The 24,627-nt window shown below is 36.8% G+C and overlaps 1 protein-coding gene across 5 annotated transcripts; it reads right to left on the bottom strand.

Moving 5' to 3' along the window:
• Positions 1–598: 598 nt before the first annotated feature.
• On the bottom strand, positions 599–24,045 carry LOC127447436 (immunoglobulin-like domain-containing receptor 2). 5 transcript variants are annotated; one of them, XM_051709314.1, is made up of 10 exons: positions 23,932–24,045; positions 19,474–19,803; positions 16,242–16,361; positions 10,194–10,250; positions 8,878–9,024; positions 7,546–7,713; positions 6,602–6,715; positions 5,366–5,564; positions 3,070–3,730; positions 599–2,110 (listed from the first exon to the last, which is right to left on the bottom strand). In XM_051709314.1, exons 1-10 carry the CDS (start codon positions 23,975–23,977, stop codon positions 2,075–2,077), a joined length of 1,878 nt encoding a protein of 625 aa, XP_051565274.1. In that variant the 5' UTR covers positions 23,978–24,045; the 3' UTR covers positions 599–2,074. The 5 variants fall into 5 exon arrangements, with proteins under 5 accessions (XP_051565274.1, XP_051565276.1, XP_051565275.1 ...); XM_051709316.1 differs by lacking the exon at positions 23,932–24,045 and adding an exon at positions 20,858–22,777; XM_051709315.1 differs by lacking the exon at positions 10,194–10,250.
• Between the last annotated feature and the right edge of the window lie 582 nt (positions 24,046–24,627).

Below are 24,627 nucleotides of genomic sequence, written 5' to 3' on the forward strand. Positions count from 1 at the left end.
TAAAAAATATTCAGTCTTGATAAAGCCCATTAGACGAGCATAGATGTGTTCTTTGTACAACTTCCTCTCATTATGTTATATGCATGTAATGTAGATTATTTGCACAGCTACCGTTTATTAAAAAATCTTCTAAGAAGTGTTCTGAAGCCATGACAGATGCTCTCTTAAGTGCCATATAAGAAAGCATCTGTAAAAAACTGAACTGAGGCCAATTTTTAACTATCAAACCACTATCAGAGCTGAAAATCTTTAGGTGCATCTATCTTGTGCTTTCAGACATGTCTTGACAGTATAGGGTCTGTAAATAATAATAAAAACGTTTTACAAATTACTATAAAACAATGGATTAAAAATAAAAAAATAAGAAAACATCTACTTCAAAATTTTCGTTAGACATATTATCACATCTGCAAGTAAAAGTGTGAGGCCAGGTAAGTTTTTTCCAGATCATGCTTTGCTGCAGCAATGTTAAATTCGGTTGATTAATAAGTATTTATTTTTTTCACACTGACACATCTTTTGCTGAAATTTGATTGTGACATATTTACAGTAAATTAAATCTGTCTTTATCTTTTTAAAGGAAAAGTTAACTCCAAAATGAAAGTTTTGTCATAATTTATTCACCCTCATGACATTCAAAACCCATATGCTGTAGGCATTTGTATTCGTGGAAGACAAAAGAAGAAATTTCGAAGAATCTTTATACTGTTCTCCTCCAACAGTTCTTTTAATCTCTCATAGAGAAAAATAAACAACCAACAAACATTTATTATGATTTACCCTACATTTAACCCCTAACCCAAACATAAACCTAACCTTAAAGTCTACCCAAACCCTAAACCTTACCATGATTTTAACAGGAAATGTAAATAACTTATGTCTGCCATGAAAGAAAACAACAGGGTTTGGAACGAAACAAAGGGAAGCGTATTGCAGGTTTTTGACATAATTTTATTGCATAAATAAATATTGAATGAATAACCAAAGTTGTTCATAGATGTTTTCTTTCTTCAAATAAAGTGTTTTAAAGGAGGCTAGCTAAAATTCGATGCCTGTATTGCATCGATTTGAGATTCTGTTTGTTGATTAGTTGGTATAAAATTAAGGTTGAACGATATCTTATGATTTCGCCAAATTATTACAATTTGTCATGAGACTTTGTTGATTACTTATGTATAGTTAATTATCATTAAGTTATTAACTTTTAACAGTTTATTATGAATAATTTATTAACTTTAAAACAATGTGAGAGTGTGTGAGAAAGAGATAGATACAGATATCCAGAAAGCTAAACATAAAATCTGAGCACTAAACACCTGCAGTGTTTCCTGGTATTGTAATCTCATCCTGGAAAGAAGAATTCTTCCTTTTACTGTGTCCTGTCCCGTTTCCTGTCTGTATATTTAAAAAATGTCCTATTTGTATTCTTATGTATGTTGAAGAAAGAGCAATGTGGTAAGTGTTCATGTTCATAGTTTACACTAATATAGGTGATAAGGAACAAAAGATATGTTGTCAAGAATACACAAAGGTTATCAATCATACTAGTGAAAATAAACACGCAGCAAGTGATCATATCAAAATCATTATTTCAAAACCGTGAAATACAAATAAATGGCACATTATCAAAAGCACAATCATTCCATACTTCCCTTGAGAGCAAACTATTAACACTGACACAGAAATTTACAGTACAACAGTGCAAACAAAGGCAATGGCAATTATGAAACATCAGAGACAGTGTCCAATTAAAGTACATAAGACATACAAATATTAAGGAATGTTCAGAACACAGCTAAAGAGAATAATTAAAATTATTTTTAAATATCATTTGAACATTTTAAAGTCCTCTTTGACCATGTAAACTGTATTTCACTGACTTCTAGTGTTGTGGTAGTCTTTATAAGAAGCACAGACTCACACAAACATGACCATTCACGTTCTTGCTCTTAACCAGCATAGGTTCTCAGGCATAATATGTGCCTTGCTGACTGATTGATGTTTGGTGTCTGGTGGATTTCCCTGTAGCTTGATGGGGATGTTAATAGTATGATGTCAGCTCAGTCTGATGGTGTCACACAATTAGAGAGTCTCTGCTTAGATGAGTGGTCTGTTAAAAAACACCAAGAGCCACACATTAGATACTCCTTAGCATGTTTGCTGATGCGTTGTTAGTGCAGCAGACTAATTCAGTAATAAAAGCCCATTAGAGTTAGTGATGTTATTTATGACACATAAAGTAAGGCAAACAGAGTAAACAGAAAACTGGATTTTTGTCTCATTCAAAGCAGACTCTTATTTATACACATTCGTATAATAATAAGATAAACATTTCAGCATCCAAAACAGATAATATACAATTAACATAATTTCAGTTCTTGGTTATATTTTTGAGTCACTCTTTGGAAATATGTAGACAAATAAAAGTACAAAAATTATATCAGATATTCATACAGGTATACATACAGGAAATTCTATTTAGTGTATCAAATCAGGCAATGAACATCATAATTTCACCAGTTAGTCTAGATGCTGCCTCATTTAAAGCTGTTAGATTGAGATTTCTTTGGAAATCTCAACATTTTGGAATGAGATACAATTTTGGGCTTTTTTACCACTTTAATTGATACAATCGACTCTGCATGAGCATCATGACTCAATGTGTCAGAGCCAATGCACTAACTGCTCAGCCATGAATCCAACAAGATTGTGATTTCTATTTTTGAAACTCATGTTAGGAATGAGAGATGCTAAGACTCTCAGTGCTTTCATATATAACTCATGAAAAACATGGATGGAGCACACTCCTCTGTTATAGTTGGTGAGCTCTGAAATGCTTCTTGTTTGTGAAATTGTGAGGTACAGCTGGTTTTCAAGCATGGAACCTTTCTTGGGTTTGTGCTCTTTAATGTTTCGGACATGACATCTTAGTGGCATCTCAGTCTTGTCTTCTGAGGCTTGAAGAAAGAGCTGTCATCAAATCTTTTAAGTTAGCACTCTTTGGTCCACCCTTCAATTTACAGAAATAATATACAGTAGCTCCGGCCCAGATGTTCATATGTAACTCACCAGTTTCCTGGGTTTGTCCCTGTCCTCCCTGTGCTCCTGTAGTGTGTGGGACAACCCTTGTGGTGGACGCATATAAGAAAAAGGGCGCATGGCAAGATCAACAGTCCTGTAGCGTTCCCTCCCTATATGCTCTTCAGTTCTAAACCTCTCCACTTCCCTCTCACAGTACGGAGGTAAAGAATCATCCTCTTCAGGCCGGTTGCTAGGTGACCTGCTATTGTAACAGTCACTGCTCTTTTTAGAACTGCCTTTTGAGGGTGTGTCACTGTCATTATCGGTCCTCCCACCCCTTTCTCCATTACACCTGGCCTTGCGCTCCAGCAGACTGTTTAGGTAGGTTTCATCATACGACCTTTGACGGGCAGCATAACGCTCACTGTCGCCATTGTCGTGCCTTTTACGCGGGGAAGGTGGCGAGCCTCGACGACGCCAGTCATCATCATCGTCATCACGAGAACAATGTGGGCCATCTCGGTATGACGTGTGATGGTCCCGTGGCCTTGGGCCCCTTTCGAAGTCTCGCTGAGGTCCATGAAAGTCACCTCTCCGACGACCGTGTGGGCCATACGTCATCGCAAACTCTTCCAGTTCATCTAGTGACACTGTGCGCCCCCTGGCGTCAAAGGCTTTGCGGGGCAGGTGCTCCGAGTGGCAGTTCCATCTGCACAAATAGCCCATGATATTATTAGTACACATTAGACACTATAAATTTGCTTCAAAACCTAGTGAGCTGCCTCTGGTGGCAGCATTTTTAAGGCATCATAGTTGGGTTCCAGATGCAGAGGCTGTTCCAAAAGGTAAGCAACTATATTATGCTGCCTCCTATACTGTAAAAGTGGCAATTTGGGCTGTCAACAGGGCTGAAAAACGAAATTAGTATTTTTCACTTAAATGTTACCATAATTCGAATTATTAAAGGTATTGTTTTAGTTTAAGTGTTTAGAAGAATACCTCAGCTCTGTTGGTCCTTAAAATGCAAGTGAATGGTGACCAGACTGTTGAAGCTCCAAAAATCACATAAAGGCAACATAAAAGTAATCCATAAGACTCCAGTGGTAAAATGCATTTCTTCTGAAGCGACATTATAAGTGTGGGTAAGAAACAGATCAATATTTAAGTCCTTTTTTACTATAAACTTTCCACTTTTACATTTCGAAAGTGAAAGTGGAGATTTATGGTAAAAAGGACTTAAATGTGAATCTGTTTCTCGCCTACACCTATCATATCGCTTCTGAAGATATGGATTTAACCAATGGAGTCTCATAGATTACTTTTATGTTTCCTTTATGCGATTTTTGGAGTTTCTAATGTCTGGTCACCATTCACTTGCATTGTGATGACTAACAGAGCTAAGATATTCTTCTAAAAATCTTCGTTTGTGTTCAACAGAAGAAAGAAAGTCATACATATCTGGGATGGCATGAGGGTGAGTAAATGATGAGAGAATTTTCATTTTTGGGTGACCTATACCTTTAAAAATTGTCTCGAGACACCTGTGCTCTATTATCTTCATTCCGCTGTGTCAAGCTTGTTTTCAACAAATATTTGAAATTTTATTTGTCAGCCTTAGTGGTAACCTGCAATTGTTATCTTAAGGAGTTTTTTATAAATTACCTAACCCTTAAAATTACTTTCATTGGTGTAATGTAATTTATTCAGATTGATTCAGTATTATTTATCATATTAAATAATATTTTGTACACTTAAAACTAGTTAATTTAAATGTAACTTCATGAAGCCCATTTTCTAGGTTAACACTTTTTTCAGTGTAGGCTGTTTTGTTTTAGCCAAATTCAACAACAGCATGGTATGTATCCTTCATAGACCATGCAATCCCAGAAAACATGTGATGACTTCACTGAACAAATTATATCCAAGGTGGCGGGCGAAGTGAGAGAAATGTTGATTGATAAATTTACTTTTACTTCATTCAACACTGAGAAGTATAGATAAAAAATAGTTCAAAATAATAAAACACAAAACAATTACAACTTATAACCCCCAAATATTTGTGTTATGTATTTTTATTCTTATTTTATGCTTCATAAAAATCAATTGTGAGTCAAGTCTCTCTATTTAGAGTGTTCTAAATCAGTCACCTTTGAGGTCCCATGTCTGTTAGGATGCTGCCTTAGAAGGCAGCTGCCTATGTAGGCAGAAGGCAGTGAGGCAGCTCACTAGGTTTTTGGAACAGACCTTATATCTACAAGCTACAGCCAAACTATTCATCATTGTCTAATATGCTAAAATATTATGCCAGGTTACAGGCATCCACACACACACACTGAAATTGCACCTGTTGTCATCCTCGTCCACAGAGTGATTACTCTGATAATGTGAGGGGCGGAGCGCATGGCCAGTTGATGCTGCTCTGAGACGAGACTCGTTAGTGTGGTCGCTGATGGGAGGCAGTGCCTTCCTCTGGACTTGCCGATAGGTCTGCCTGAAGTCTAAATCACCATCATGCAGAGAGCTCAGTTCTGATAGGCTGCCAGCTGCTGACACAATAGCATTGTTATGGAGACTTGATGTTCTGTCATTCTGATCACAATCACACCCACGTAAATAACACAAACACAATCTCACTGTCTATAGCCTGCACCAGAAATAGTATATACTTTAGTGTTATGGCAGAAAGGATGCAGCTTGTTAGCATATTATGAATTCACAGACATGATCAAGTAACATGCACAGTCACTTTAGACATATTTTAACACTGATGTAGAAGGCAGTTCCATTAACATGTTGAAAGATTTCACACTGTTTTCAGAATTTAAACTCATCCCTTGTCTTAAAGTGACAGTTCACTCCAAAATGAAACATTTGACAACACCTACTCACCTTATGTCATTCAAAACACATTTGATAAATTTTCTGTGGAACACAAAATACAACAAAATACCCAGGTTTCTCTGATCTATACAACAAATGGATAGTGGCCAGCAGCTTTCAAGCTCCGAAATGTTAAATAGAAGTCTATACAAATCATGGGCTTGACTTCTAAAGCCATACATACACTTTGTGTGAGTAAGGGACAGAAATTTAAGCTGTTGTTCACTGAACATCTTGAATCTGCCCTAACAGTTAAATCTCATTCACATGTATGGCTTCAGAAGACTTGGACTTTACTGCAAAATTCATTTGGACAACTTTTATGGTAGTTTTTTGTCCTTTTTGGAGCCCAGTTCTACATCTACTTTGGGAATAAAACAGCTTGGACATTCTTCTAAATAATTCCTTTTGTATTCCAGAAGAACGAAAATCAGACAAGTTTTGGATGAAATGAGATGACAGATTTTTTTTTTTATTATTGGGTAAACTACCCCTTTCGCATTTATGACAACTTATGATGAAGATGATGATAATGATATGAATTAAATGTCATCAGGTGTTTCAGGTGATCCTTGTTTCATGGATTTCTATTTAACTACTTCATTTCACTTACTAAACTTACAGCCGTCCTATTTCACACACACAAACTCCCTGATTCAAACACAGTGTACAGAAACATGCTGACTGCATACAGGCTTACATGGACAGCCGGCCCCTTTGGTAGGGTGGAACTGCGCCAGGTCCCTCTCTACGTAGTACACAACCTTCATAGCGTCCTGACACTGACTGGCCTGGAGACGATAGCCACTGCGCACTGTGGACACACACACGTAATCTGTGTGTTGCTAATGTGTCCATGTTACCATAGACTGTATGCACAGGTTAATACACACTCAGGACACTCACACAATACTCCTTTTCATAGGCATGCACAACCAATCTGCAATACTGCATATGTTGTCAAAAATAAACACCATAAGGTATTTAAATTTGACAGAATTCTGGGGAGGATTCACTAAACAATTGCGGCACTAAAGTATGCAGTAGTTCAGCACAAAAACCTGCGTTTTATTCACATACCACTCACAGTAATTCAGCGCAAAACCATTGACCCATGCAAAAAGGGATCAATGCTAATTTTGTACTCTCATAGAAAACATTAGAAAAAACACTTCCATTACCATACCACCAAGCTTGTTTCAAAGTTAGTCTCTTTAAAATTTTAGGAAGCTTTCTGTCTCTACGTCTTTATCTGCGGTTAATAGCTCATGCTCACAAACATACTCAAATACAGAAACAGCTCTTTAGTCTCATCGAACCACAGTGTCTCTACATTTCAAATACCCTGCACAGGATGGACCTTGAGGCCTGCATTTTTTTAAAATGATGATGAAAGTTACAAGCTGAAGGGAATTTTAGTAGAGTCTGATTTAAGTTAGATGATGCATATATATATATATATATATATATATATATATATATATATATATATATATATATATACACAAGTTGTTGAATCACATGCAGATGCCTTTTCACTAGCACTGGACAGATGTGGTCAAAGAATGCATTAAAATATTCAGAATTTCATTTCACACGTTATTGCATGGATGAACAGGAACAGCAGCATTCCTATGCACTTACCACCAGCTATGTTGTTTTCTACAGAAGGAGGCACTGCAGTCAACTTGGGTTCAATGAGAGATGGTGGTGCGGCTGGAGGAACCACAGAAACACCATGAACATAAAAAGGTTGATACATGGCAATCTGAGGAGGTTGGCTGTTCTTTGCCATCTTCCCAGCTTCATATACTGAAAAAAACAAAAAAAAACAAACAAAGGGAAATAAACTTTAGCCAGATTGTCGGTGATTGTGAGTGTAATATGTGTACAATGGTGTGCCAAAAGTCTGAGACCACATCTGGGATTCAAAATCTCCCATATTCATTTATATTTATAACCATGTCAAATCTCAAGTTTTAGGATTTTGATAAATTTAAAACAAAGAAGCGTTAATGTAAAATGAGTACGAAATATTGAGATTTTGCACTTTTTCTAGGTCACTAACCAAATAAGCAAATTGGTGGCATTGCCTTTGTGAAGCCTTTTGTACAAAAGGTACAACATTTACTTGTTTCCACTGAAGCGCACAAGATGCTCTTTGAAACATTTTCAAATCATGCTGGGTTAACGTGGATAATCAGGTTTTTTACAAACTTGTGGAGTCCATGCCAGCTCGAGTGCATGCTCTCATTAAAGGGATAGTTCACCAAAAAATTTAAATTCTCTCTTCATTTACTCACCCTCTGAATTTCTTTCATCTGCTGAACACAAACAAATATTTTTAGAAGAAAATCTCAGCTCTATTGGTCCATACAATGCAAGTGAATGGTGACCAGACCTCTGAAGCTTCAAAAATCACATAAAGGCCACATAAAAGTAATCCATAAGACTCCGGTGGTTAAATCCATATCTTCAGAAGCGAAATTATAAATCTGGGTGAGTGAGAAATAGATCAAATTTAAGTCTTTATTTACTACCAAGCTCCATTTTCACATTCACATTTTGAGGTGAAAGTGAAAGTGGAGATTTTTAGTAAAAAAATGTTTAAAAAAAATAATAAAATAAAAAAAAGGACTTCAATATTGATCTGTTTCTCACCCACACTTATCATATTGCTTCTGAAGATATGGATTTAACCACTGGAGTCTTATGGACTACTTTTATGTGGCCTTTATTGAAGCTTCAAATGTCTGGTCACCATCCACTTGCATTGTAAGGACCAACAGAGCTGAGATATTCTTCTAAAAATCTTTGTTTGTGTTCAGCAGAAAAAAAAAAGACATACACATCTGGGATGGCATGAGGTTGAGTAAATGATGAGAGAAAAAAATATGATTAGAAAAAAATGCAAAATAGAAGCATTTTCTCTAAAGGTCTCAGATATAGTATGTGTGTTTGGGCATGTGTACTCACAGTGTTTTGGACAGCAGCATGTATCTGGACAGCAGCAGCAGCGTATATAACAGCAACAGGAGTGAGGGCAACACTGACACCAGCAGATCCCAACCAACAACAGGAAGAGGACGCTACCTGTCACGACAACTCCCACAAACACCCACTCTAAGAGGGAAACAAGAAAGGAAAAGGTTTCTTTAAAAACACTGGCTGGTGAAATGATATATCAGATGTATCCAAAATTGGATGTCACGTCCTCCATGAGAACAGAGGGACTATCAGGATGTGATCTAAGAATGAAGACTACTTGGTTTCTGAGGCAAAGCTGGAAAGCAGATCCTGGAGGAAATGCTGTCCTGAAATCATTTTTGCCCACAGGATGTAAAGCCTCTGATCATGACCAGCCACAAGGGAGTGTGGGTATGATTCAGACCCTCTTATCTGGGCTCTCTACAGGCCTAATGATGAACTTCCTCTGGGTGTGATCTTCAAATTCCAACAACAGACCAAGATGCAGATACTCTTCATTCTTAAGAATGTTCATAATTATACATCTCTGAGCACAGTACCATTATAGGTTGTTGACTTGTGTTATTGATATTAAGTCAAGTTTGGGGGGGGTAACATGTTACAAGTAAAGCACTTCACGTAATCCGTTTGTTTTTTTGAAAGTAACAAATAAAGTAGTTTTAATTATACCCTAGTCAAATGTTCAACTAAAACTTCAATAAAGTTTAAATTTAATTACTGAAAAATTCAATTGAAAACCCTTTCACTTAACATAGTCATCTTGGCCTATGCAGTGTACAGTATGATACATAGTCAACGGTGCAAGTGAGCGGCATGATGCAACGCATGAAGCAAAACTATAATGCTTTCATTATAATCAACAAAACTGCAAGCGGTGCACCATTTACAGGTGTAGATTAGTTGTATACAAACTTTCAGGAGCACAGCTAGCTAAGCATAGTGCTACCTTTCCAGAAAAGAGAAAGCCTCAGCCAACTGATGTGAGAAAAAATAATCCAAAAGTTGCTAATCTGTTACAGTCCATAAAAAGTAACACTGTAACATAATGAGTTACTTTGATTAGGGAGATATGCAATATTGTAATGTACTGTATTAATTTAACAATCAAGGTCTTTTTGTCCTGAAAAGTAGCAATATAATTTTGTGGTTTCAAAAGGGAGTTGATCAGAAATGTGTTGATTGGAGTATATTGGAGTGTGTTGACTGGAGCAGAGGATGAAGCAGGTGAGTTAAAGAGGACCTGTGTGAAAGCACCCATTGGAAAGGACAGAAGGAAGAGGACAGCAGTGGTATGGCAGGCGTACCTGGCATAATCTCCAAATCAAACTCAGGCAGGATGTCATCCAGCACACCTGTCCTACCTGGAGAAGGGAGAAGATCAGACATGAACAGCAGCAGGGGGCAGAAAGGTGAAAAAGTTTAAAGTTTAGGGCCAGTGGGCAAAGGCATGTGTGTGTTACTCTGTTAGTGGCTGCGGATTACTCAAAAGTGTCAAATGAAAGCTGATTTGTGGACTTTTTTCCTGTTTAGACTAAATCAAGTAGTACAATGATTCAGAGAAACAATGCTTCATGAGAAATAAGGGCTTGTGGGTTTAATCAGAGCATTACAATAACGTGTGAAAGTGACTTGTGTTTGGATGGCTTGTGGCCATCCATCTTCCTCTTGATAACACTCCAGACGTTTTCAATGGGGTTCAGGTCTGGAGATTGGGTTGGCCATGACAGGGTCTTGATCCCAATCTCCAGACCTGAACCCCATTGAAAACCTCTGGAATGTGATCAAGAGGAAGATGAATGGCCACAAGCCATCAAACAAAGCCGAGCTACTTTAATTTTTGTGCCAGGATTGCCATAAAGTCACCCAACAGCAATGTGAAAGACTGGTAGAGAGCATGCCAAGATGTGTGAAAGCTGTGATTGAAAATCAGGGATATCCCACAAAATATTGATTTCTGAACTCTTTCTAAGTTAAAACATTAGTATTGTGTTGTTTAAACATGAATATAAACTTGTTTTCTTTGCATTATTCGAGGTCTGAAAACACTGCATATTTTATGTTATTTTAACCAGTTGTCATTTTCTGCAAATAAATGCTCTAAATGACAATATTTTTATTTGGAATTTGGGAGAAATGTTGTCAGTACTTTATAGAATAAAACGAAAATGTTCATTTTACTCGAACACATACCTATAAATAGTAAATCCAGAGAAACTGATAATTTTGCAGTGGTCTCTTAATTTTTTCCAGAGCTGTATTTACTCTACCAGTGAATTACTCACCCTCATGCCATCAGAGATGTGTATGACTTTCTTTCTTCTGCTGAACACAAACGAAGATTTTTAGAAGAATATCTCAGCTCTGTAGGTCCATACAATGCAAGCGAATGGTGACCAGACCTTTGAAGCTCTAAAAAGCACATAAAGTCAGCGTAAAAGTAATCCATAAGACTCCAGTGGTTAAATCCATGTCTTCAGAACCGACATGATAAGTATGGGTAAGAAACAGCGTTATAAATCGATATAAATCTCAGCGTTCACTTTCACATTTTCCTTCTTTGTTTTTGTTGATTCGCATTCTTCGTGCATATCACCACCTACTGGGCAGGGAGGAGAATTTATAATAAAAAAGGACTTAAATATTAATCTGTTTCTCACCCACACCTATTACATCGCTTCTGGAGACATGGATTTAATCACTGGATTACTTTTATGCTGCCTTTATGTGCTTTTTGGAGCTTCAAAGGTCTGGCCACCAGTCACTTGCATTGTGAGGACCAACAGAGCTGAAATATTCTTCTAAAAGTCTTTGTTTTAGTTCAGCTGAAGAAAGAAAGTCTTATACATCTGGGATGGCATGAGGGTGAGTAAATGATGAGAGAATCTTAATTTTTGCATTAACTATCCCTTTAAAAATTTTAAGATCAAAAGGCTTAATTTAGTAAACAAACATAAATTGTACCTATGAATTTCTTTAAAACCTTTTTTTCCCTTCTTAATTGATGAGTTGGACCAGATAAACCCAGAATACATTGAAACTCCTTCAATACTATTTCAAAAGCATCTCAAGTGGCACCTCATGAAATTGTTTGAGAGAATGCTCAGAGTGTGCAGAGGTGTAATCTAAACAAAGTGTGGCTAAATTGAAGAATTTAAAATACTATATATTTTTGATTTGTTTAAACTATCTTGTAATTCTCATCATTCAATTTGCATTATTTAGTTTTTCTGACTTTACTTTTATTCTAAAATGTGAAAAATAGTAATAATAAAGTTTGAGTGGGTTTGTCCAAACTTTTGACTGGTAGTGTATGTGCATAGGTGTGTGATTGCATTCAAAGACACATGCCGAGGTATAAGGGTAAGAGGTTAAACTCCTCTCTGGAGGAGCAACTAATTTTAGGCCAGTGCTGTGTTTCTGTAGTGTTTTGCTACATTACTGCATATGACCATGCAATATACACTTGCAAATTACCAAAGTAATTACCAAAGTAGAAAATGCTTCCAATATAACTTCATGTATATTATCAATGGTTTGATACAGTTACTAATTACAGTATATAATTAGTCAATAAACTGTGCACCAACAAATAACCTCTCAAATATGTTTACAAATACAAATGACACATACAGTAGAGATGTACAGAATTAGAAGACAACAGTTCATTGAAGATCTCTTGTCTTAAAATGAGTTCTGTAAACAGCTTAACATCTGACAGTAACGATATGGCGACATGTTGCTGGTACCCAGGGCATATGCTTATGTTGACGTGTACTTCCGTTCTGTATTTATATCTGGACTAAGCAACGGATCAGGTTCTCCATTCTGCACAAATGGAGAGTGGGAAAAGAGACGTGGTGGAGGGGCTTTGATGGGGAAGACAGTAGAGAAATATGGGAGACTATTTAATCACACAGCCTCATTAGCCATCCTGAAAGGGGGCAGGGGTACACAATCACCACGGAGACAGTGTTGGCATTGTTTGGAATTGAAGAGCTCCCCAGAGCACTGTCCAATCACCTTCCAACAAACATCCTCCCTGAGAGAGAAATAAAGGGGTGGTCTTACATGTACAGTCTATTTTACACTGAGTATAGACTTTGTCAATGCCTGGCACATTGCCAAAATTAAAAAGCATTCTCACCACCTAAACTGACCTCAATGTTCAGTCTGATGCTCAAAACTCTATGCAAGTATGTGAATGCACACATTCTGGCTACACAAGCTAAATTTCATGTCCCGTTGCATTCTGAAATGCAATGCAAGTAGATATGCAATCTTATTAGTGTTATGCTAGTGTCCATTTGTGTAACCTGTCTTCTTCTACGGTCAGTTTTCTCTTTCAGATAATGTAATAGTGTAGCACAGTTTGAAAAGAAGCAAGTTAAAGTTAGTTGAACTGTTGACATGTTTATTGCTACTTTCCTAAATAATAGCACATTTAAAAGCACAGATATCTGAAGGTGACTGTATCACAAGAATGCATGTTAATAAAGGACAACAGGACCGCCAACAAGATCACACTGGAAATCAACATGCTGCTTCTAAATGTTCATGTAGCCTGAAATCATCTCCGTTCTGCTGAATTACTGACAAGCGCCATCCCCATTTTTTGCATCAATTTAAGCATGTTTACCTTTTCTCTGTGGTGCTACTGATAGCATGTTGCGCAAGCAATCTCCTAGACACGAGTTCTGGTCTCATGGAAAGCGGGAAGAAATTTGATTCATTTTAAGACACAGGCTCGGGTCACTTGGAAACCAGAAAGTAATTGTGTTTACATTAACAATGATAAGTGCCACTGATGGTTAGGTATAGGGTTGGGGTTTGGGTTAGGGGATAGAGTTAGTAAAAATCCATTCCTATAGACTCTTTTACATAATTTACAACTAAAAACAACTTGCTTTTGGCACCACCCTGTGGACATGTCACCCGAAAACTGGTCAACAGCACTTCCAGCTTTGGCCACCGGGGGCAGTGGTTACAATTTTGTCGAGTACAGACCGATTTCAACAGCAGAACTTTCAACCTCTTGTCACCGAATTTACTGTTTAATCAGTCTGGGACCACGCTCTTGCAATGCATTGGCGAAGCCTTCGCATCTGTTTTTTTGTACTTGCGTAGAGTATGTTTATGGTCTAATATTGATCTAATTTTAGCTATGTTTCTATCCAAGCTGCGAATTTAATATATGCGCAAAACCATAATATCTCAAAAACAATATGCGACTAAAGCCATGTTTCCATCCCATGTGTTCAAAAGAACAAAATCGTCACTTCCGGAAAAATTTTAGCCACTGTGACTATTTTATTAATAAAATAATTGTGGGTTAGATCAAGCTGACAAAACACTCTAGATGAACTTTGCCTCATGTTTGAGAGCAACAGCTCTATGTGTGTGCATTCCTCCTTCCTTATGTCTTTTCCTACATCTACGGAATATAAAATATATTTTTCAAAAGTGTCAATAAACCTGCTCTTTAGCACAGTTCAAGTCTGTATTCGACTTACTTGCTCTGCAAACTCTATGCAGGCTTTGGATTAGTCCAGTTATGAATTAATTATTCAGTCACATTACTTTTTTAATGTGCATCTTGTATTCCTAGTAAATTCAATAGGAGTTTATTCGTTAAATGTGTTTACATCATAGTTTATGTGCATTTTCTTATTTTTAATACACATTTTCTAGATTTTATTTGCATCTTGAGGTTTCCATCCAGCAGTTTTTATGCGATATCCGAAAATAAACATAAAAGTACATGGATGGAAACCCAGCTTTTGTGGCTAGCTTTGTGTTTTGTATATTGCAATAACACATAAAGGAAAGAGCCCCAAACTGCCCCCTTTTTATGAAGGAAAAGCATCAACGTGAGCTTGAAATCAAAAGATGCGTTTTAAAGTCCGTAAATATATCAAATTTCCAGAATATTGGATTAAAAATCCTCATGAGAACACAATATTATTTTACAGGTCTTCACAAAAAGCCACAAGTTTTTCTACACCCATCACCAAACATGAGTGTGCCATAAACAAATCTGAACGCTGTCATGGCAGATAAATCCCTGAGTGACAGGAAGTGCTGAGCTGGCAGACAGGATGAGGAAAAATAGTATCCACCTCTCTGCTGTGCATGCACTGCCATCAGATCCCCTGTTACCCTCATTAAACCAACTGAAATCTGAGAGTACCGGGACCTCACGCTAGAGGTAGAGGGGATGTGAACATGAGGGAAACTGATAGAAGCCAAACTGAAAGCAAGAGCTAAACTGAAAATAAAGAAATTACTAGACAGAAAGTGTGATGGAATAGAAGTTCAAAGTCTGGTTCAATTTCTAACTCTCAACCACCAAATACCCCAGACTTAAGGCAACAGGGCAGGATCCGTAGATATTCCTTTCGCTTTGTAAACCAATTAAATCTTGATTACTCAGGGGGACAGGAGTGGCTTGCTGCACTCCTCAATATATACCGTACGTAACACTCTGGCTGATCCTCCTGTCTAAGATTAGCTCTAACACTCTTTTTCTCTCTGTTGCTCTCTGTCCTTATGGTTTTTTTCCCCCTCTACACCACACACAGTTCTGTTTTAGAGGCCCTGGCATCCTCTGGCCCCTGAAAACCTCTTTGTTCCCATGGAAACGGCTTAAGACATGGCTTATATTGCTCACGTCAATAACTGGCAGTTTTTTAGCCTTTGTCTGGCATGAGGCATCTGACTTTCCTTTGTCCAGCTGACTTATGCCGTAAGGGTCGGCACCAAACAAATTGTGTCTCTCTGCAGTGATCCTGTCCAGGATGTGTAGAATATGTGAGGTTGTCCTGATCTACTGGGGCACAAATGAACAATAGAGTCTCTTTTTAAGGATCTGAGCCCTGTCGAGAGGCATGCGCCGTTTGGTTGTCACCATGGTAGCGCTTTTAAGAGCACTCAGGAATTCAGACAGGGATTGACATGAACAATCATTCAGACACAATAACCAAGCATACAAACACACACACACACACACACACACACACACAAACACACATTTTTGGAAAGCAAGGCTCTACAACAAGAGAAATGTTGTGGCACTCACTGACACTGTTTTTAGCAATTTTAACAGTTCAGTCTTTTCCAAAACCATATTACCCTGCTAAAATAAACCATCTAAAACCAATCAAAGATGGTCTATCTGGTCTCCCCACAGAAAAGTGCCCAAAAACCCTATAAAACCAACCAAACAGACCAGCCTGATCAGTTTGGGAGACCAGCTAAGACCAGCAAACCAGCTTACGCTGTACAGAGACAACAACTGACGTTTGTGGTGTTGACTTTTCTGGTGTTTGAGGAGGATGTATTGTTTTGAGACTCACCCTGCACCAGCAGCTCCACCTGGCCTTCATTTTTCCCTTCCAGGTCATCAGCAATGATCACTTTACAGAAGTACACACCGCTGTCTCCCCACTGCAGCTGTCCAATGTGCAAGTCTGCTTCTGAACACCAGAACATATTACACTTCTTATTAGGAACATAACCTAAAAACCCATAATTAACCTAAATGGTTTATTAGTTGGTTTGCGAATATTTTATTTGATCAGATTATTTTGGTCTGATCAGTATTTTTTTTTAAATAGACTAAACTAAAAAAAGATGAAAAATTGTACGTAGAATAGAAAAATGAAAGAGTAATACATTGGGCATTACAGTAATTATAATCAATTATATATTTTCATCAATAGTTTTTGTCACCAATTTTATTAGTTGACTTTGCAATCCATTCTAGAATGATCTCAGTATCTCAGATTATCAGTATCTCAGATATTTCTGTGCCACTAGAAATTTGATTTCAAACAGGTTTCCTGAACACTCCCCTTGTCCTCCATTGGTAGAACAAAGAGATAACACTGTCCCAAACTCACGCCACTGATTGGGTCAATGTTGCTGTGTCGGGCTGGTCAGGATACTCAAACAGACAAAGCAATCAGATAGTCCCGCCCCCCAGCTCACGCCACTGGTTGAGTAACGCTGTTGGGGCGGGTCTAAGTGGGTCACTCAAAACAAACACTGGAAAATTATAGCACCACAGAGCCACGGTGTTTGCACTTTTTGGGGGAATCAACCTATCAATGGCTTACTTATTGTTTATTCTGCATATTACAGTAAGCTGGGATAGGAGAAAGTATTTTAACATTTAAAAAAAAAAAATACTTCACCTTTAAAGCTAAATTATGTAACTTTTTCAGTGTTAAAATATATATATATTTGTAATTTATTTATACATTTGCACACACAAATGAAACAGAAGTGGATTTAAATAAATTAATAAAACAATATTAGTGCTGAGAAAGTAAAAAAAAAAAAAAAAATGTATAAAAAAGCCTAAAAAGGGTTATACAAAGTACTTTCACACAAATCAAAATCTGAATGAAATCAATTAATTTCTTACTTTATAAAGTAAATAAAAAAATATACAAATATATTCTTTTAAGAAAATACTTTATTCTATCCCAGCTTAATATGCAGAGACAACTAAAAGTAAGCCATAGGTTAATTTTCTCGAAAACTGTAAACACTGTGTTTCAGTGGCACTATAATATTCCTGTGTTTGTTTTGAGCAAAATGCTTAGACCCACCCCAACAACGTTACTAAACCAATGGTGTGAGTTGGGGGAGGGACTATCTGACGGTTTGAACAACAGCAAAAGAGGGCGTATTTGAAAACTGTTTTGAAAAAAAATATATATATATTTTTGCAATTCCGTTCGGTGGCATGAGTGTAGCAGAAATTACAATATATTTACTTACAATTACACTAATCACTTTTAGCACCAACCGTTTATTCAGTAAGAACGACATATCATTCATACTTGTTATCTATCTGTAATATTTTGTCTGAACAATTGTTGTCTTTGTGGAGAGGTGACTGGAGGAGGGAGAACTTTGTTGGCTATAGTCAGAGGAGAGTGTGTTTGCGTTTGATAAGGAAAGCAGAGGGGGTGTTTTGTGAGACCTTTATGAGGTCCAGCCCCCTGACCATTGTGCAACCTAGAAAAAACAGCTTTATTTAAGGAACAGGAAAACACAGCACAATCGCCTGGGTTTTCTCATGGGGGAGATGGAATACACACAAAATTGTAGACCTGAGCACAGAGGATGCTCAGATTCAATAATAATGTAATGAATGTTGATTTTATTATACAGAGGCCCCAAAAAGTATGTACATCCTTAAGCCACAATTAAAAAAAAAAAACATTAATTTAATTGCATTAAATAAAAAAATTATCAAACCAGGTGGCATTTGCTATTATGCTAAATGATGCTAATTTCTCAAAATTAAAATTACATTTTCTTAGCCATTTTGTAATTACTTTTAACCAACTCGTACCAAGGTAATTTTAAGTGGATATACAAAGTAGAAGAGAAGAGCAAATACATGTGTAGTTACATAGACATGTTCCACCAAGTTTGATAACCAGAAAGGGAATGCTTTTTGTCTTCATTTTGAGCAGAACATCTATTGTTTTATTATTTTGAACCTAATAAACGTATTTTTATAAAATTATTATTATTTTTTTTAAAGTGTGCTTGTTTTATTTCTTTTACATATTTTAATTACTTAAATAAATGCACCTTGGTTAATACAAGTTAAGCTCAATCGACAGCATTTGTGGCATAATGTTGATTACCGCAATAACAAAAAAAAATCGAAGTTACAGAGATGCACTTACAATGGAAGTAAATGGGACAAAATTTTGGAGGGTTTAAAGGCAGAAATGTTTATAATACTTATAATGTTATAAAAGCACTTAAATTCATTCTTTTGTTAGAACGCATGTATTGTATGAGCTTTAAAGTTGTTAAATAGTCATTTTTACAGTAGTTTTAGGGTTTGTTGACATTATATCGTCATGACAACAAAGTTGTACAATTGACTATAATTTTACACAGGAAAGGTTAATAAGCGATTGTATCCCACTAAAATCATGTTAACACACATACTGTTTATGTCTTGTGGCTATACTTTTGTAACAGTGAGTATTGGCCCCTTTCACTTCCATTGTAAGTGCCTCACTGTAACCCAGATTTTTGCTACTTTTTAAAGGAAAGGAGGGGCAAGTTTTTTGAGGAAATCAATATTATGCCACAAATGCTGTCACTGTGATGAACCTGGAATATTCCTTTAATACCTTAAATAAATTCCTTTTTTTTTTCTTTTTTTTTTTAAGGTGGTTTAGGTGTCCTAATACCTTTAAGAGCAACTCTAGCTCCATAAATGGCTCTGACTGTGATGTTATTAAATTGACTTCATGAAATTGTGATGTGCTGACACTGTGTTTGAGACTAACCTGTTGAATTTACTAGTTAATAAATAACCATGAAATAACCCCCTCTAAATCATTAAGTATGGTATTTATACGTTCCAAATGACTAATGCTATCATTTTAATGTGCCACTTCTTCCTTTGTAAACACTATAAATGTTTACAAGGTTAGTATTAGATTGATTCAAATATTCTGCCCAATAATGGACAGAAAATCACCTCTCGTCCACCTAAACCTTCTCCAGCTAAAAAATTATTTGTAAAATACTTTAGAGACACATTACTGTTGATGATGGAGATGTCTCTTCCTTTGTAGTGTTCTGCTAAGGTCATGGAAGCTCCCTGTCCAGAAGCCACTATGCGAACTGTGCGGCCCTTGTCAGAGCAGTCCAGATGAGACGTCGCTCCCAGATCAGAGACGTGGACCCCCAGGGTCTCAGGAAAGGTGAAGGAATCCCGAGTGCGGTCTGTACAGTAGGACTTATACCACCATTGCACCACGGCTGTTTGAGTAGAATGGGTGGTGTAATGACATGGAAGAACGATGGAGGAGAACAGCATGGCAAACTTCTTCTCATCTTTCACAATAACCTGTACACCATTGCAACTTTGCACTGTGAGAGAGAGAGAGAGAGAGAGAGAGAGAGAGAGATGAGACAAATATTGAGATAGCACAATAAACATTATTGGGTGTTTCTTCACCTTTACGGGCAGTTTTATGTCACAGGGGGTTCATTTTTTGTAAAACTACTTTTTTTTCTTTCTTTTTTTTTTTTTTTGGTTATATGAAGGTCACATTAAAACCATGCCATTGTTTATTTTGGTGGCTACTTTTCAAATGCCTTTTTTTGCAGGGTACAGCGGGGTTAAAGGCACATTTTATTTTATTTTCTCCTAAAACACTAAATAACAACAAAAACTACCACAGTACTTTCCTTAACACCTGTTTGCCAAAGTACACTGCGAGAATATATCCCTGATCCATGAGATCATTACGTGCAGTGTCTAAAGTTCGATTTTTAAAATTTTTTGAAATGTTGCTAATGAGAAACCCTAAATGAGAAATTATCACACTTCTTTTTAGACAAAATACTTATTTATCATTTTCAGTTTTGTTTAAGGTGATTAAATCAAATATGTTTTAATAACTGTCCAGTAAGCGAAAGGATAGCATTTGGGGTAAAAGCCCCCCCGTTGCAGGGTTGACAGCCCCCATAAAATACATTGTTTTTCTTAAGTTGGGCGAAGAGATTTGTTTTCAAGAAAAGATTTTTCAAAGTGGGCTCACATTGACTGATCCAATTACAATGGAGATTAAATTGTTTAAAAAATACTTGAGATGTTATGCAATGCCAAATGTGATTGAAATTAACAGGAAATGGTTAACCCTTTTCTGAAGTGCTTATTTTAAATAAGCATATTAATTTATTACTCAGACAAATATGTTGAAAAATGTTGCCTCATAACTATTGTCCCTATATTTACACAATATCACTTTAATCCCCCTGGGTTAAAATGTGGGGCATTTTTACCCCAAGTGTGGGGTAAAAGTCTCCCTCACCACCTTTTTTTTTTTTTTTTTTTTTGATTTTCTCCCCTTTTCTCCCCAATTTTGGCATGCCCAATTCCCAATGAACTCTAGGTCCTCGTGGTGGTGTAGTGACTCGCCTCAATCCGGGTGGCGGAGGATGAATCTCAGTTGCCTCCGCGTCTGAGACCGTCAGTCCGTGCATCTTATCATGTGGCTTGTTGAGCGCGTTACCGCGGAGACCTAGCACGTGTGGAGGCTTCACGCTATTCTCCGCAGCATCCACGCACAACTCCCCATTATCTCGATAAAGTTTGTGATGAGAAAAAAAATTATTTTCCTTAAGGTATACCTTTAGCCCTGTTGTACCTTTTAGATTTTATTGTATTACCGTCCAGACTTGCAATCTTAAAGCATGAATATTCAACTTAAAATGATTAATTATAAAAAATGTAAAACTTTAATAATCTAAACAAATGTAAATGTAAATAATTTCAAAAAAACATTTGTGACATATTGACAAAATGACATATTTCAACACAAATGACAACTGTGCCAAAGTTGTGGCATAATTTCCACCACGACCAACAATTCTGCCACTAATTTTCTGCCACAAAAGTTACTGGAGATGACTCCATTTGAGACATGTTTTTAATTGTATGTCAATTCCAATCAAGCTGTAATTTTCTCAAATTATGTAAAAAATTATATAATTAGGATACATAAAATGCTATTAGAATTTGCAAGACAAAGGAGTTCCAAAGAGGTTTACAATGTTATTTCTTCCACTGTCATTTCCAGAATAAATAGTGATTTGAGATGGTGGAAATTACATTTGTTAATTACGGTCTAGAGAAAAAGAATGATTCTCCTGTGATGCATTTATATCCACAGTTGGATATTCATCTTGAAATTTAAAATAAACTAGTAAGTTTGAAAGTGAGAGTTTAATTTCTAAAACTTCACACAGCCCATAGTTGTAGAAACACCCATTGCTGAGTGACAGTAGCATGGTTACATCCTTTGAGCACCACACAGTTAGTTAAGATAGGCAAAATTTGCAAAAGCTACAGCTGTGTTGCAAATTCATAATGGCTTTTATAGAACCGTTGGGACAGTTAGCATTAGGACACAGAAAACGTATTGATATGTGGTGAGAACACAAAAGTACACATTTACAAGAACAGCAAACACACCCATCAGCTAGTCATGCAAATTCCAAGATACAGTGAGCAACAGCTGTAATGACCTGTTCATAATAAGTATTATGGTGTTTGAGAGCCTTATGTCTAATGGTACATTCCACAGTGTCAGAGACAGGCATGTGATCATTACCCAAAGCCCTTTCTCAGACTAGACATGACCAACCTGTGGATCAAACAAAACCCTAATTTTGCTCAGTGCCTCTCATCAAGAACGCTTAGTCACACCATTCCATCGGGCACTCACTCTATCAGCTAGAGATTGAAAAAGAAAGAGAGGAGATGACCTGAAAACACAAATGCCCTAAAAACATCTGGAACTGGTCAGTCAGAGCATTTGAGGGTGTGTGCATTTGTGTGCCTAACCATGAAAGAGTGTGTTTGTCCAGCCATGTGTGGGAGATTATGGAACAGCAAGCTGGACAAAATCAGAGAAGCACCCGAGTGGAGGATCTGCTGGTGTGTGTGTGTGTGTGTGTGTGTGTGTGTGTGTGTGAGAGAGATAGAGAGAGAGAGAGAGAGAGAGAGAGAGAGGACGAAGTGGGGTGAGATGGGATGGATGAGTGTGAGTAAAGAAAAGTTAAATTCCATGCTGTGTAGGGGGTGTAGAACGGTTGGGGTTGTCATTTTTGGAGAGATGTCACAGTGGGTAGACCAGACTGTTTGGGGTAGGGTGGAGAAAACTAAATATTCTGAGGAACGTCTTAGAAAAATGAGAGAGAGCAAGTTGAGTCCAAGTAGGGAGGAGGTCTCTCCCACAAACTGAGAGATTTGTGATTACCCTATTTCTCAACAGGGTGGAGAACACTACATGAAAATACAGTATACAACTGGAAGTCATGCATTGTTGCCTTACAGGAAATAGAGCAACTTCCTGAGCATGATCTCCAAGTCCGAATGATCTCCATTCTGGAAAATTCTGGATTCCATTCTATAATACTCATTTTAGGGAAGCTGTGGGTACTCCTTTTGTCCTGTCTGTTGCCTGTTGGACTCATTGTTTGCATTATAGTGAACCCCCACCCACCAAGACTTAGTGCAGGAGGGGGAAATTTAGGTCCCACCAATAAGATACACTGAATGACTCAGTCAACCATGAACATCCAATTAGGTTTAAGAGATTTAAACCAGGCCATTACAAGCACCCCACTTTACTTGAAGATATATGTTAATGAATAGCTGACGCTTGTGTTCATTAATAATTATAGGTTGGCGTATTGCATAATATTACAATTAACAGCTATTGCAAATAGTGTTCTTTACTAGCTTAAAACAACATTTACCTAACATATTTATGCAAAAGTACACACAATTACTGTCTAATTTACCTTATGAAAGTCTGCAACTGAAATGCTATTAAAACAACCATCCTATGGTGTGTTGTCTCAGAACTGACACAATGCAGCTTCACTCCCTGACACACATTCCAGCAGCACTTCCCACAATTCTCCCCCACAACAAAAACTTTAGGATGTTAAATACAGTAGTTTCAAAATTCAACAAGTATGTTTAAAGAACGCTAACATTTAAGTTGTGGATTCATTCTTCTACATTATACGTGCGTAGCCACTCTATAATTAACAATGATCAATAATGAAGATATTGATTTACATCTAATTGATAAACGCAATTATTTTTATAATAAGCTTATTATTATTAAGTTATTAACACTGTTCTTGAATATAAGACTAATTTTACAATTAAAAGTGCCCAACAGAGTAGACTATCCTTAACGAAATGTATTTATAAGAAATTGTTAATGAAATTAAAGTTGTTTAAAAAATAATAATAAAATAATAATAAAAACATTTCATTTGCACATGCATTGTCAGGTATCAATGTAAATGGATTATAGTCAAAAGCGTTGCGTGGGGACCCGTGATCAATCTATAAATAAAGCCGGGCTGAAGGCTCTAGCTCAACCTGTTGCAGTTCTTGGCAGCTTTAGTTCTTTATCCCGCCTTCATATATTTCTATATCGCGATAAAACGGCAAAAAATATCAAAACTCACGTGAATGCAGCATTACTAGAATCCAAAGACCGTGTAATAAAACCATTGTCCAGTTTCTTGGTTTAGTTTTCCGGGCATCTAGTCCATCTTCTCCTGGACTGTTACTCGTTTCATCTTCGCTGGCTGGTCAGAATGAGTGAGCGGACTGTACCACTTTTCCAAAGGGTGGAAACACAACTTTGAAAATCACAACTAATCACAACCAGTATATTAAAATAAACTAATCAGCTGTTGCTGGTTTGAAAATATAAATCTTTTGTAACCTTGAAAATAGCTTATACTCAATGCAACTAATGACAAAGCACTTTAAAGACCACTTTACATATCACCCCACTGAGACTTTAAAGTGGATGCATCATGAAAAATTTGCAATACTATTTTAAGAAATAAGAATGCATTTGATTAATAAGCTTTCTACTCTTCCAAAAATGCCTTTTAAAAATGAATAGAAATGAGACACAGTTACAGTGATATAAATTATTAATGATGGAAATAAGTCAAATAAAAAAAAAATAAATAAAAAATAAACTTTTTTACAGACTTATTTTTTTTACAAATGGTATGTCAAAGCATAAGTGTTCTGTTAATAACTTCCAGTCATTTTCATGACTCAACATTATGACTGTAAAATGCCCTAATCAGCTGATTTAATCAAAAAAATCAAACAAAAAAATCAAATCACTTTATTGTCACACA

Source organism: Myxocyprinus asiaticus, chromosome 10 (assembly GCF_019703515.2).
Source record: "Myxocyprinus asiaticus isolate MX2 ecotype Aquarium Trade chromosome 10, UBuf_Myxa_2, whole genome shotgun sequence".
Lineage (NCBI taxonomy): Eukaryota > Metazoa > Chordata > Actinopteri > Cypriniformes > Catostomidae > Myxocyprinus > Myxocyprinus asiaticus.